The sequence below is a fragment of the Caretta caretta genome, chromosome 12 (genome assembly GCF_965140235.1).
Source record: "Caretta caretta isolate rCarCar2 chromosome 12, rCarCar1.hap1, whole genome shotgun sequence".
Classification (NCBI taxonomy): Eukaryota; Metazoa; Chordata; order Testudines; family Cheloniidae; genus Caretta; species Caretta caretta.
The window spans coordinates 18176175-18192191 of NC_134217.1; the positions used below are offsets into that span (position 1 = coordinate 18176175).

A 16017-nucleotide genomic window follows, 5' to 3' on the forward strand; every position below is an offset into this window, starting at 1 on the left:
AGGTGACTACAGACCCAGACCCTTGGATCTTAAGAACAATGAACAATCCTCCCAACACTTGCACCCCCCCTTTCCTGGGAAATGTTGGATAAAAAGCCTCACCAATTTGCATAGGTGACCACAGACCCAAACCCTTGGATCTGAGAACAATGAAAAAGCATTCAGTTTTCTTACAAGAAGACTTTTAATAAAAATAGAAGTAAATAGAAATGAAGAAATCCCCCCTGTAAAATCAGGATGGTAGATATCTTACAGGGTAATTAGATTCAAAAACATAGAGAACTCCTCTAGGCAAAACCTTAAGTTACAAAAAAGATACACAGACAGAAATAGTTATTCTATTCAGCACAATTCTTTTCTCAGCCATTTAAAGAAATCATAATCTAACACATACCTAGCTAGATTACTTACTAAAAGTTCTAAGACTCCATTCCTGGTCTATCCCCCGACAGAAACGAGCATATAGACAGACATACAGACCCTTTGTTTCTCTCCCTCCTCCCAGCTTTTGAAAGTCTCTTGTCTCCTCATTGGTCATTTTGGTCAGGTGCCAGCGAGGTTACCTTTAGCTTCTTAACCCTTTACAGGTGAGAGGAGCTTTCCCCTGGCCAGGAGGGATTTCAAAGGGGTTTACCCTTCCCTTTATATTTATGACAGAGACTAACAAATTTATCTGAGCATAAGCTTTTGTGGGCTAAAACCCACTTCATCAGATGCATGGAGTGAAAAATACAGTAAGCAGTATATATATACACAGCACATGAAAAGATGGGAGTTGCCTTACCAAGTGGGGAGTGAATGCTAATGAGGCCAATTCAATTAAGGTGGAAGTGGCCCATTCTCAGCAATTGACAAGAAGGGGTGAAGATCAAGAGAGGGAAAATTACTTTTTTAATGCTAATGAGGCCAATGCAATCAAAGTGGATGTCAGCCATTTCCAGCAGTTGACAAGAAGGTGTGAGTATCAGCAGAGGGAAAATTACTTTTTGTAGTGAGTACTGCAAAGGGATCTTGGGGTCATAGTGGAATATAAGCTAAATATGAGTCAACAGTGTAACGCTGTTGCAAAAAAAAGCTAACATCATTCTGGGATGTATTAGCAGGAGTGTTGTAAGCAAGAAACAAGAAGTAATTCTTCCACTCTACTCTGCACTGATTAGGCCTCAACTAGAGTATTGTGTCCAGTTCTGGGAGCCACATTTCAGGAAAGATGTGGACAAACTGGAAAGTCCAGAGAAGAGCAAGAAAAATGATTAAAGGTCTAGAAAGCACGACCTATGAGGGAAAATTGAAAAAAACTGGGTTTGTTTAGTCTGGAAAAGAAAAGACAGAGAGGGGACATGATAACAGTCAACAAATACATAACAAGTTATTACAAGGAGGAGGGAGAAAAATGGTTCTTCTTCACCTCTGTGGATAGGACAAGAAGCAATGGGCTTAAATTGCAGCAAGGGTGGTTTAGGTTGGACTTTAGGAAAAACTTCGTAACTGTCAGGGCGGTTAAGCACTGAAATAAATTGCCTATGGAGGCTGTAGAATCTCCATCATTGGAGATTTTTAAGAGCAGGTGAGACAAACATCTGTCAGGAATGCTAAAGATAATACTTATTCCTGCCATGAGTGCAGGGGACTGGACTAGATGGCCTCTCAAGTTACCCTCCAGTCCTATGATTCTATGAATCTCCATATTACAAGGGAGATCAGTTGCGAGCTATAATTTCAAGTGAATACAAAATAAATCTCTGCTGTAACCTACAGGTTTTATCTAGCTTTGAGTTACAGCCATGTGAAAAAAAGTTCCTTTAGGTTCCATCTGAAGCCATAAATCAACCCAGATTTGCCTCACACTAGACGCATGTTTGCAAACCTCAGCAGACCTTTTGACAAAACTAGCTTTCATTTCAATTTGTGATGGCCCCTGAAACTAAATCTCTGTTCCTTCAGACACTTAGGGTATGTCTACATTGCAAACAACAAACCTGTGGCACCAAGTCTCAGAGCCCAGATCAACTGACTGGGCTCAGGCTGTGGGGCTAAAAATAGCAATGTAGATGTTCAGGCTTGGGCTGGAGCCTGGGCTGACAGACCCTCCACGTTTTCTGGGTTTCAGAGCCCAGGCCCAAAGGTCTACACTGCTATCTTTAGCCCAACAGTCCAAACCCTGCAAGCCCACGTCTATTTGACCCTGGCTCTGATACTCAGTGCCATGGGTTTTTCTTTACAGTGTAACCATACCCTTACACATCTGTGTAAAATTAAGTATATGCATAACTGTTTGCAGGATCACAGCCTAAGAGTCCATACAATGCTGTTTTTTTCTACCTCTAATTTCATATGCTATTTTAGACTAGAAATTAAAAACAAAAGAAATTTCTGCTTGTACTGAGCATTATAATCTCACATGCTACTTAATTTTTAATGAACAGGGCCATGTTCTCTGAGAACTTTATTACAAGCTTGCATTGGCTTCAGTAAGAAGGCTCACATCATTGTATGCTACAAACCACATTTAATATAATATTAACTGTTTTAATGTATTGTCCATTCAACCCTTGGATCAAAACTTTTAAATGCAAAGCACTGAGAAACACAGTATGACAAAATATACCACAAAGAAATAAATTAATAAAGTCTCAAGAAGGGACCACTTTGTTTATGAAACAATTAAGCCTTTGGTTGTGTTGAGTCATCTACAAAACGTACAGCAGACTGCACAGCTAGATCTCAAAACATTTGCTTTTGGACTTTGTAATGATATTCTTCTCTATCTCAGGTTTCAGAGTAGCAGCCGTGTTAGTCTGTATCCACAAAAGAAAAGGAGGACTTGTGGCACCTTAAAGACTAACCAATTTATTTGAACATGAGCTTTCGTGAGCTACAGCTCAATTCATCGGATGCATATCTCAGCTGCTTGTAAATTCGTGGGGAGAAAACCTGGATTTGTGCTGGAAATGGCCCAGCTTGATTATCATACACATTGTAAGGAGAGTGATCACTTTAGATAAGCTATTACCAGCAGGAGAGTGGGGGGGGGGGGGGGAGAGAAAACCTTTTGTAGTGCTAAACACCCATTTTTTCATGGTTTGTGTGTATAAAAAGATCTTCTGTACTTTCCACAGTATGCATCCGATGAAGTGAGCTGTGGCTCACGAAAGCTTATGCTCAAATAAATTGGTTAGTCTCTAAGGTGCCACAAGTACTCCTTTTCTTTTTGATAATAAAACTTCCTACTTTCCATTCATGATTACCAGAGCTTGCACTAGCTGCATTTGAACAACAGATGGCACCAAATCATTTCAGGAAATCAGCCAGAGATGTAATAGGTTTGTTTGTTACAAAACGTAGCATCAGGAAATAAAAACAAAATGCAGCTATGCAAGCTAAAGGAAAGAAGAGTCCCCCTGGAAATAGTCTGTGTTCAGGAGCCTAGAATTTCATCTTTAGCAGGGTCTGTTTGTGCTAGGAATTACCTCCTTTATCTGCTCAAAGTCTGACACCATACACCTGGTTTCACACACTTTTTTTTTTTTTTTTGCCAAACCACAGGCTGTTGTTGGTCAATGAGGCAAGCTTTGGAGCTGACAGAGAGCTCTTCTGAAAAAGCTTCTCTCTCTCTCACCAACAGAAGTTTGGTCCAATAAAAAAACATTACCTCACCCACCATGTCAAAAAAATCACAAGAGCTGGTTTAAAAGCTACAAGCATTTCTCTGTAACTATGAGGGGCAGGAACTTACTTTTCTCTTAAATGAAAGCTGAGATTCTGAGGTAATCACATGACTCCAAGAACTGGGACTTTAAAGGGCGGGAGGAAACCCACCAAATATGGTGAGTCTCAGAATAAACTATGGGAGCTGAGGCCACTGTTTACTTTTCCAGAAAAGGCTCCCCTGCGCTCACACACAAACACTGCTGCTTCATCGTTCTCCTTCACAAGGCAATTTCCATGCCCCTCTCACCAGCCTGCCTTGGAGCTCGACAGCCCGAGCCAGCGTCGAACTATTCGCAGCCCAAGTGCAAGGCAAGGCGGTTTGTCATCTGCCCCAGGAAGGATTTTTTTTTCCCCAGTCACTCTGGGCAGGTGCCGAAGGGAGAGCCTGGGGCAGGGCTGAGCTTCCACTGAAAGGAGCAGGGGAATTTTTGAGGACGTTACCGGTGACGTTCCTGTTTTGCGTTCCCCTGAAGGGCGGGGGACGGGCGTTTCTCTCAGTAAACATGGCTCGTATCGATACAGCGTAGGGCAGGGCTCTCGTTTTGCCCTCAGTAAAGATGGCAGAGAGACGTCTCGCCCATAACAAAGATGATCGCCACGCGTCGTTTTCTCGGAGGGGTAGCGGGCGGCCCCTGCCTCACAAAGTGGATGGCGATTGAGTGATTGGTCGGAGTCAGGCGCCCCGCGCGGAGCTTGCGTCGCAGACGGATGACGTGTCTGTCTCGCCGTGATGAGGGCAGCAGGGGTTTCCCCGCTGGTGTTGTTGTCCCTGGGGTGCGGAACTATGGGAGGCAATAGCGCAGGGTTCCCTGGCCGGCTCTGATGGCGGCGCCCGGAGCGGCCGACGGCCCCGTGCCGGTGCTAGACGAGTTCACGGCTCCGGCGGAGAAGAGCCGCTTCCTGGAGAAGAGTCGAGGCCGCATTCAGAGCCTGTTCGGGGTGCGGCTCGCCGTGCTGGGGGCGCCGGGAGGCTGGTGCCCCTCGGGACAGACCCCTGGCTCGGGCCCGGCCACTGACAGGATCTGGCTGCGGCTCTCTGGGGACAAGGAGACCGTGCGCAGCGCCAAGGTAACGAGGGGTGGGGTCGGCGCCTCAGGTACATCGGCCCCTTGGATGCTCCTAGCGAGGGGTCCGCCCGCGCTCCCGGAACTCCCCTCACCTGTCTTCCTCCCGGCTTCCCCTCTCTTAATCCACCCCCTCCCCCGGCTCCTGACCGGGCTCCCTGCAGTGTTGGACCCCTTGTGAGAGCAAGGCTGGCTCACAGCCACGCTCTGGCTGGCGGGGAGACGGGCCCTGTACAGCGCTGAGCACGTTTTCAGCGTCAGAATGATGATGCTTTTGTTGAGTCTCTGCTGGCCACACAGGAAGGAGGGGGGTGGAGGGGACACTTCAGCACAGACTAGGGCTGGTTATGGTTTACACGTGGTTGCCTGAGCTTAGTTATTTTTTAAATAGTCCCGGAGAGAAGGTGGTGGTTGAGGTGTAATGTGGACTGTATACAGGGAGTGGGAGAATGAGGTTCAGACATTGGGGCATATTCCAATAGTTGAGAACCTCTGCCACTCTTATGGAGGATAAAACTGATTCTTGATCTATGGCCTGGTCTACATTTGAAATGTAGGTCAACATAGCTATGTTTCTCAGGGGTGTGGAAAAAATCCACACCCTGAACTATCTAGTTATGCTGACCTAACCCCAAGTGTAGATGCAGCTAGGTTGAATGCTTCTATCCACCTAATGACCATTGTTCAGACAGGTGGTGATCTTAAAGCCATAAAAAATCTCTTCCATCCCTGTAAGCTGGATCTAAACTATGAGTAAGGCCAGGGATGAGCTGCCAAAATCTTAACAACCGGTTCCCTCCTCAGGCCATGAGGGGGTCGATGCCCACCCCCGCCCCCCCGGGACTTCTGCCCCATCCAACCCCCCCGTGTTCCTTGATGCCCCCCTGGGACCCCTGCCCCATCCATCCCCTTCCTCTGTCCCCTGACTGCCCCCAGAACCGAGCAGGAGGGTCTCTTGGGCTACCATAGTGGGTGCCCACCCTGCCCCTAAGAGACAGAGGGACCTGCCGGGGGACGAGGTGGGGAGTCCCAGCGGTGCTTACCTGGGGCAGCTCCCAGGAAGCATCTAGCAGGTCCCTCTGGCTCCTAGGGGCGGGGTAGCGTAGCAGTCGCTCCCCTCATTGATCCCATAACAAGTCGCACCTTAGGCGCCAACTCAATGTGTGCTCCGGGGCTGGAGCACCCACGGGGAAAATTTGGTGGGTGCAGAGCCCCCACCGGCAGCTCCCCGCTCCCGGCCCCAGCTCACCTCCACTCGCCTCCTCCCCTGAACATGTGGCCCCACTCTGCTTCTCCACTGCCCCCCACCCCCCAGCTTCCCGCGAATCAGCGGTTCATGTGGGAAGCCTGGGAGGGCTGAGAAGCAGGCGGTGGCTTCGCACTCAGGCCCAGGGAGGTGGAGGTGAGCTGGGGAGGGGAGCAGTTCCCCTGCGTCCCGCCCCCCGGTTACCTGCTGCGGTGCAGGCAGCAGAGCGGGGCCACACGTTCAGGGAAGGAGGCGGAGCGGAGGTGAGCTGGGGCCAGGTACGGGGTGGGGAGCTGCCGGTGGCTGCTCTGCACCCACCAAATTTTCTCCTTGGATGCTCCAACCCCGGAGCACCCATGGAGTCTGCAACTAAGGCGCCACTTTTCACAGGGACAACCGGTTCTAAAACGGCTTCTAAATTTAACAACCGGATAACTGGCTTCATCTCACCACTGGGTAAGGCCCTCAATTTACAGTTTTTATGATGTTTCCTGGGAATTTAAAAAACGGGTGTAATTCAGTACAAAAAATTAAGTTTTCTGGGTGAAATATTGGGGATAGGAGGATAGAAAAAAGCAACAGAGTAAGAGTATTAAAAGTAAAAGAAGTTTAATGCTGTCACTTAGTTAACTGTACATTGACAGTATATACATATATGTGCAGGTGTATGTTGCCTTACTTTAACAGACAGATTCATGTTGCATCTAGACTAATTTATTAACATAAACACATCTACCCAATGCAGTGTATTGGATTTTCTTAACATAATCAGTATTTTCATGTACTTACGTTGTCAAAATTCAGATGAAAATCAGTAAATAATAATAACTTAATAATAGCTTTTATAAAACCTGGGATTTTTTCAGTAAAAACTAAAAATGAAGTTAACTATTGAGTTATGCTGGCATATAGCTATGGCGCCTTAGCTATGCTACTATAGTTCCAGTAGTATAGACGTGGCCTTAGTGTATGTTTGTATTGATGTAACATAAACAGCTATGGATCACCCGTACCTTACCTCAGATAGTTTTAGATTGAGTATTTGTGCATGAAGGGAGGAGGCGGAAGATACAGAAATAAAATACATCCGTATAAAAAGAACTCCAACTCAGACACTGACCCGTCCTAACAAGTTGGTGTGTTCAGATTGCCAGTGTATTGTTTTTTGTGCCACTGTTTATAAGCGTGAGAAATAAGGAATCAAACATTATAAGGCTCTGTCAACATGAAAGTATAGCCCTGCTGTCACACAATTGTGAAAAATGGCTGTGTCCTAAGTATTTTATCAATTTCATCATTTATCAGTTTCTTCTAGACTGTGCAGGCAGGAAAAAAACAAAACAAGAACCATATTCTAATCATGTTAAGAAATGTTTTAGTCAGCATGGTTTTTACCATGCACGCAACTTGATTTCTCCTTGAGAGCTATCTTACAGTCAGGCTGCAACCATAATAATTTAGTTTCTTCTTGGGGGCTATGTGGATGGTAAAAAATATGTTGACTAAAACATGTTTTCTTAATGTGATTAGAATATAGTTTTTGTTTTGTTTTCCTGCCTGCACAGTCTAGAAAAATCTGTTATGAAGTGGTTATGCTCCAGCCATGTTATACAGTTGTTTTAAACATGTCTATTTTCATGGCATTTTTGTAGCCTAAGGCCCTGTTTATCATTGCATTGAATGGTGTTAACACAGTTCTTCCTAGAAGAATGCTAACAGTTTGACATTGCTAATACCTCTTCAGCATCAGAGCAGACAGAGCCTATGTGATTTCATCAGTTTAGTTTTTGGAATAGATGGCAACTTATCCAATTAAAAAGCAAAAAAATGAGTTATGCTAAGCCAGGAAAAGGCTAGCTAGTCTTTCCTGTTCATACATTCTCTGATATTTTGGAGTGTTGGGTATGACACTAACTGATGTGAAACAATCTCCTAAGACAGGTTTCAGAGTAACAGCCGTGTTAGTCTGTATTCGCAAAAAGAAAAGGAGTACTTGTGGCACCTTAGAGACTAACCAATTTATTTGAGCATAAGCTTTCGTGAGCTACAGCTCACTTCATTGGATGCATACTGTGGAAAATACAGAAAATGTTTTTATACACACAGACCATGAAAAAAAATGGGTGTTTATCACTACAAAAGGTTTTCTCTCCCCCCACCCCACTCTCCTGCTGGTAATAGCTTATCTAAAGTGATCACTCTCCTTACAATGTGTATGATAATCAAGGTGGGCCATTTCCAGCAGAAATCCAGGTTTTCTCCTCCACCCTCACCCCACCCCACTCTCCTGTTGGTAATAGCTTTTTTTCATGGTCTGTGTGTATAAAAACATCTTCTGTATTTTCCACAGTATGCATCCAATGAAGTGAGCTGTAGCTCACGAAAGCTTATGCTCAAATAAATCTCTTAAGAGTGGTTTTGTAATCAAATTTCTTTGGCAAACTTTTCGGGGGTGCAACTACAATGTTGCAATTGGCATTACTCCAATAGTTAATGACATGAACCTGACAACGGTAGCCCATTTGAGGCATGTGAGGAGAATGGCACATTGAGCATCATACTTTTTGCAGACTGGTTCCAAAACAAATTAATTCCTGTTGTGTTTCTCCTCCTCGTATTAATAGAGATTCTTAGCACCTATTCCTAGGTCTAATTCAAATAATTTTAGCTTTACATTTTAGTTCTTAAAGTTTAATTCTTTAGCGGTGGAACTGCAGAATAATTTATTTCAATTAAGTCTATGAATGATTTATAGATTGAAAAAGCCACCAACTCTCAGAAGCTTAATGTTTTTACTATTTTTTATATAACAGGAACCCTAACAGGATCAGCATCGCATTGTCCCATGTGTTTTCAGAAAAATTGAGTTTTCTTTGAACATTGTGGATGAGCTAGTCATTCTGTAAAAACTGCTTTCAAGAAAAAAATAATTTGTTGTGCTTGTAAATGTGCTAGTCATAACACTAGAAATTTAACTGCTCTAGTTACTTATTCTGTAAATAAAACACATGCAGGGGAAAAGCCAACGGTCCTCTAATGTGCCTTCACTTTGAGCATGATAATTATCCACTACTTTATACCTCAAAAGCAGTGATACTTGGACCTCAGTGGTTCAGGAACCAAATTAGCCATCAACATTACCCAAATGAATTGGGTAGTGTGAATTCTTCCTTTCATTTACTATAGTATTATATATTCATATTTAAACAGTATGACAGGGAAATATTTAGTTTATATTATTCTCACAGCAAAATGACTGATCATGTATTATTATTTATCAACTACAACTGGTTAATAACATAGTAAAAGCATCCTGATTGGTTAATAACTTAGGTTAATAATTAAATCACGCCGTCTTTTAATATGTGCTGCAAAGAGCCATTTGTGACTCTCAAACCTCAGTCTGAATATCACTGCTCCAAATAAATCCTTGGCTTCTCTATGGAAACTACCAAAAAAAGTGCCAGTTGGGGTTCTGGGTGTTATATGACCTTTTAATTCTTTCTTTAACTGAGGCAACAAATTGTCAGCATTTTAACCACAAAGTTGCCTAGATCTGCTCTAGGCAGGGTTAGATGACACAGTGGTTAAAACTCTGTCAACTGGTGGACACTGATATGCCTGGACCCGACAATGAGAAGCATCACGGAGAAAGCCATACAGGATGTGGCCAGAAAACGCATCACCAGGGCCTCCTCCAAGCAGGATGTCGCCACTTACCTCAGTGGCTCCCTGGGCTCCCACGACCAGGGCGTGGATCTGGACCTCATAGCCCTGGCGTATGGGACCCCCACAACAAGCCGGTACTGAGAGCGTGCGGAGTCGGTCGCCGCTACGCCTGGCTCTTGAGACAGTTCATTGTGTCCGACACCATCAGGTGGTCCAGAGACATCTACACGGAACACATCACAGGACATTGCCAGTACCAGGTTGAGTAACTGAGAACACCGACCAGGGAAATAACCCACTTCCTTCCCTGATGAACTGAGGGACGCACCCCACCCATGTACTTATTCTCTACACCAATACTGACTTGGACTCTTAATACATTCCATGGGTGGCGTACCCGAACCCACTTATCCAGTGATGCTTTAAAAACTCCTACACCCCAGTCTGGATCTGTGCTGGTTAATGGGATATGTATGTACCTCGTGAAACTTGTAACCAATACTTGCAATCCCCCATAACCCAAGCCCGACCCCAAATGTACAGTACCTTCCCTCTTAACTTGTGTAAATTTGATTTTAAACATTAACTTTAATAAAAAAAATTTCTTGGAAAAACTTGACATGCTAGTATAGACGCAGCCACAGAGGTGATGGTATTGATTTTCAATTATTATTAGCTGTAACTATTGAAAATTAATTTGTACCTCCTAGTTCATGGAGTCCATGTTAAGAATCTGCCATTTATATTTAAAAGAGAGAGCACTTTAGTTTGTTTTGGAAGAATTTGACCAGCTCATTATAGGTGGAAGTGTCTAGTGTTAAGAACTGTATTCATGACTAATTGATATGTTGCTGAGATTTATAGGTATAGTAACAGAAATACTTTTGGTTAAGGAAAGCTGAGCTGCAATGAAAACCCATTAAATGTTTTGCTCAATTCTGAGTAACATATATTGCAAAAAATGATAGAGGAAGGACTCTTCTCAACCCAAATGCTGAATTTACCCATTGATCATGAACCTTATGAGTAGACTATACATAGATACTGTGCACACAAAGTGAGTAATGCATAGAGTTTTAGCTCTGATACACTGCCTGACTACTAGGTAATGTAAGTTTGAAAATGTCTGCTCATTTTAGTTTCATGGTAAAACGAATCAGGGAATAAAATGTTAAGAGTTCAACTATGATAGTCTTCTGCAACAACTTGGATAGAGCAAAAATGTAGAATAAAACAATGATTATTAAATACTTTAAATTGTAAACCCAATCACAGTTTGCTAGTATAATCAGAAATGACTTACATTTTGCATAATATTTACAGTATCCATTAAATAACTGACCTGAAAATTGTTATTTATTTGATCAGATGACTTAAAAATTGGAAATGGATAATAGAACATAGCCCAGGTGGGTGATAACAAAAGTTACTGTTTGATGGCATCCAATGAAGTGAGCTGTAGCTCACGAAAGCTTATGCTCAAATAAATTTGTTAGTCTCTGAGGTGCCAAAAAGTACTCGTTTTCTTTTTGCGGATACAGACTAACACAGCTGCTACTCTGAAACATGTGTGGAATGAGTTAGTGGTTATAATCGACACAGATGTTGACAGTCTCAGTGAGAAGCCAAGTATCTGAGTGAGCCTTGTAGATCCCTCCAAGTCAAGATTTGAAAGGATATTGGCTGGGCAGTGTGCGTAATTGTGCATTGCCATTGCCTTACTAAAAACAAAGAACTTCAGGCTCCAGGTCTGTCAATCACAAGCAGTAAAGTCACTTCAGAAAGCATTTTCTCTACTTTATATGACTTTTAAGAATCTTTCCAGATACTGAATATCTCACTTTCATTACCATTTTATTAATATTTTTATGGGGGAGGGGACTCTTTTTTTTTTTTTTTGTGCAGGCCAGAAAAACTACTTGCCTCCTTCAGCTTATGTTACAGCAGCAGTTTGTACTACTGTGTAGTCTTACAACATCCAATCCTTAAAACCGTGTTGATGAGAATCAAAGATGGCACAAGGCAGTTACACTGTTCATCACATAATACTTATTTTCCGTTCCATTCAAAAGACAGTTTTTTCCAAAGTGGAGATAGAGAACAAAATTGGTTGGGTGTTTGCTCTTTTTATTTGTTTCTTGTTTTGTTGTAAGAGTGTTGCAAACCAATAAATCACAAGTGGCCTTTAAAATTACCAATGCTAATGCTGCTGCAGACTGAATTGCCAATATATTTTGTTCCAGTTACATAATGTAGCTTTAAAGCTGGAGGTTGTTGATTTGAATCTTGGTGGAATACCATTAATCATGTTAATGTGTAGAGTTAATACATGATGTTTCGAAGCCTGCAGGTGTGCTGACTTCAGTAGTTTAGAAACTGGCTTCATGGCATGATAGAACGTTAACTGTAGAAACAGAAGGCTTTCCTTGGTGGCTTTTACATATTTAGAACAAGGTTGTCTAAATTCTTGTCCAGACTTTCCAAGCTACGCAAGAATTGTAGCAAGGAGGAAGAGATGCGAAAAATCATTTATCTCCAGCAATAGATGCAACTGTGGTGTTTACTATGACTATCTGGATACTAAAACTAATTTTGTACATCAGCACTTTCACTTTTATTTTGAAAGCTGTGATAAGTTGAAAATTAGACGTGCTTTTCTGAAGATGTCAGTGGACATGCTCACCTCCTCTGGCTCTCTATTAAGCACTATTTTACAGGTTATCATCCGTAACCACAGCTCTAATTATGGATGTTTAAGAAAATGGCTTGAACGCCAATTCTCTAAAACTGATCCTCACTTTTCTTAGTGGTCTGCAATATTAAATATTTTGAAAAATCAGGCAATTGTAGTTTGGGGTGTTATACTGATAAAATAAAAACCAGCAGGATCTTATTAAAGGGGAAAAGGCAAAATGCCACATTTATTGTGAATACAGAAAAAATCATAGTGAGCAGTTAGTTATAGCTATAACGTGCCATTCAGTTTCATATTTATTCAGACATTCATTCACACACACACAGGTTCTGCAAGGTTGTTATCATAGTTACCAGCCTTAGAGTTGCTCATGCCAAGCCACTGGCCAGGTGGCCTGGACATGAAGAGGGAGCAGGGCCTTGTCAGATGCTCATCTCATGCTCCTGGAAGTTGGTTTGCAGAATCAGACCCCAAAGTTCTCAGGTTCTAGAGTCCATTTTTATAGGAATTTCTTCCTATGCCAGTCTATGGGAATTGCTTCATCATGCTGTTGCTGAATCAATCAGCAGATGGCACATTCCTGATGGCTCCGTGCTGCCAGATGTTATCTTGTTCTTTGGTTCTCCCATTCTTGAGGCTGTTGGGTGGATTCCAGTCTGTCCTCCAGGGGGTCCTCTGGTTATTTCCACTTGACGCCTTCTTCGGCCGATGGACACTGGATTCTTAGGCTGGCACCTCCTTGATCATTCGGTTATTATCCACACCAAGCATCCATCCACATACATCCTCTATCTCTATTTTAATCACAATTGTTAACAAAGCGAGATGAATACAACAAAAGGGCGGGGAGTCTCTGGGTACTGTTAGAGTATTGCTTTGAGTCTCTCTCTGTGTGAGTAGTTGTTGTTACAAAGAATTGCTTTGAGAACAGACTGTCTTAGAATGTACTAACACAATTAGCAGCTTGCAAGTTTCACACATAGAGGGAGAGAAACAGTACCAAAAACCAAGAAACTTCTTAATTAGTAATACCCTGGAATTTAAACTATGGGGAATCAAACTCATTTGTGATTTTAATACAGAACTTCTTTAATATGATCCAACATGGGAGGTTAAAAGAGGTGGTCCGTGGAAAATGGAAGGGTAAGGCTTTTCTTATTAAATGGTTTTGAGAACCACTGCTGTGAAATAAGATAAATGTCTATCTTTAGTGCTAATTATTAGCATGAAATATAGCTCAAGACTAGGTAGGGATCCACAAAAGCCAAGATCAGTATAGTAGAGGCCTGGGTTGTGCACTGGCTGAAAAAAGGAAAGATAACTATGTACAAGAAAGAAACAAATACATAGAAATTATATTTAAACATCTCTGTGGAAGATAGAGAATTAATTAGACATGTCACCACTTTGATTCATACCCTTATTGTCTGAAGAGAAAAGAGAAATGCAAAAATTTACTGTATTGCTTCATTCTTTAAAACCGACATTGCAAAACACCCAGCTACGCTGGGAAGGTTAATGCAAGGTACTTTTTTTTTTAAGCAATACAAAAATAAAGGTTTGTCAGTCCATTGTGAGACTTGCTTTATTGCCACTGTAAGATTTAAAACTAACTTTAATGGCTGTCATTTGCAGAGGTGTAGCCATGTTGGTCCCAGGCTATGAGAGACACAAGGGTGGGTGAGGTAATATCTTTTATTGGACCAACTTTTGTTGGTGAAAGAGACAAGCTTTTGAGAGCTCTTTGTAGCTCTTCTCTCCCCCATTGCCTCTTTAATGGATGTCATTCATTTTTCTGAAACAGAATTATATCCAGAAAAACCTGTGAAAAAACCATTAAAGTTTTGTGTTCAGCACTCTGTGCTTAGATTCCTCTGCCCTGTCCCCTCTTGCCCATTCTACCACCCTGTGCCTGACTTTTGCCCTGTCCTTCCCCTGTCCCCATCTCCCTCCCTCAGCTTCTGCCTGTGTCCCTTTATCTTAACTGTTTCCCTTTTCCTCTCCCTGGTCTTCATCCTGATACCTTCTCCTGTCTCTTTTTTTTTCTCCATCCCATCCCCCCTACCCCCCCCCCCATTCTTCAATCCCTCTGTATTCAAGTCAAGCTGCTCTCCTCCTTCACCTTGCTGTCTGAGTGAGAGCATTGAGAGATGTTCTGATTGCTCTTGGTTCCATTGTCTGCCATAGCAATAGCCCCTGGCATAGGGGAGGAGTATTTACAGGGAAAATCCTGCTCTGCCCCTACAGCCCTGGAATGGAGTATTCAGTTGCTGTGTAGGACAAGCACAGATCTTTTCAGGTCTGTATATAGGAACTGAGGATGAAGCCTGCTCAGTGCACATGGACTTCAGAGAACTTAGCTGCCAGTTCTAACAGGTTTCTACTGAGCATGTGCAAACCGGGTTTTGGGTTTTTTTTTTTGTGTGTGTTTTTGAAATGTATAGCTTGGCCAGATTTGGGTGAATTTTCATGAAAATTACATCCCTGATATCAGAACAATCCTCCCTCCAAATTTCAAGTCCCTACTCCAAAATATGGAGGCACTAGATCATCTCAGTGAAATAATTATAGGATTTTTTTTTTAAATAGCCAAAATATAATTTTCCCTAACCTCATTCTCAGAGATGGCTGAACTATGTTAGCTGAAACTTTCCAAAAAAAATTAATCTAGCGACAGACAGCTGGTATGGAAAACTTCAGCCCAAATTATTAGTTTGGCAAAGTTATAAGCAACTGAAAACAAAGCTTTGGAAAGTGTTTGCCTATCTATAGTGTTACTAGTTGTGCCACCTATATTGTAATGACAACAGAAACATGTCTGTAAAGGAACAAACATACTTGGAAAAACTTTTCTTGTTTTCCCTGTTTCGATGTAGAAATTATTTGATTCTGGAATTCTGTCATTCAATCACTCTTCCATTTCCTACCAGAATCTGTCCTTTTAGAATCTTATTCTTTAAAACTGAATTATAAAAAGTGTGGATGATTTTTTGTGTGTGTATGGCTTTCTTTGAGTATAACTACCCGTTTTAAATACGTGACTGACTAATGGAGTTGCAGTTTAAAATAATATAATGAATACTTTATGCAGGTAATGGAAGAATCTATAATTGTTGGCATCTGGATACCAGGATGGGGTGTATTTGGTTGGTTTCTTAAAGGAAATAACTACCTTTATTAGGATTGGTACTGAAACTAGCTTTATGTTAAAAATGTTTTTGTAGCTTGATGTATGCATTCTGATGTTTAAATACTGATCTTGAGTGAATAATTAACCAGTGCTAGGATTAAATATAACTGTAACAAATTCCTAATATTACTAGTTATACCTATTACAATATTTTTAAATCAATTGTTAATTTTCTTCAATTTTGGTGTTGGAACACGGTAATCTTTTAAACAGAGATAAATTTGTAGGCTAAACCTCACCCCTCCGGTAAAAACATGCATCATTTCAGCATCAATTTTCTGCAGAATATCTTTATAGCTGACACTGGGACATATTAGTTATATCAGACCACCTTGCAGGACTGCATGTCACAGATGTACTTGATTTATTATTCATAACTATAGGGAAATTGCCGTAAGAACAACCCTTGAAAATAGTCTTGTGCAAACCATTTTGTTTTTTG

General features: G+C 41.9%; 1 protein-coding gene and 1 long non-coding RNA gene across 3 annotated transcripts in view; one reads left to right on the forward strand and one right to left on the reverse strand.

Annotated features, from left to right (window-relative positions):
• LOC125620529 (uncharacterized) overlaps window positions 1-4340 on the reverse strand; it is a 30026-nt gene extending 25686 nt beyond the window's left edge. The window contains exon 1 of the long non-coding RNA XR_007352259.2: window positions 3737-4340. This is a non-coding gene — a long non-coding RNA (uncharacterized LOC125620529). The remainder of the gene's footprint in view (window positions 1-3736) is intronic.
• Window positions 4341-4419: 79 nt separating this feature from the next.
• Window positions 4420-16017, forward strand: part of N4BP1 (NEDD4 binding protein 1) — a 37473-nt gene continuing 25875 nt past the window's right edge. For both annotated transcript variants that reach the window (XM_048816327.2, XM_048816332.2), the window contains exon 1: window positions 4420-4779. In XM_048816327.2, coding sequence (XP_048672284.2) covers window positions 4534-4779 — 246 coding nt within the window. In that variant the 5' untranslated portion in view covers window positions 4420-4533. The remainder of the gene's footprint in view (window positions 4780-16017) is intronic.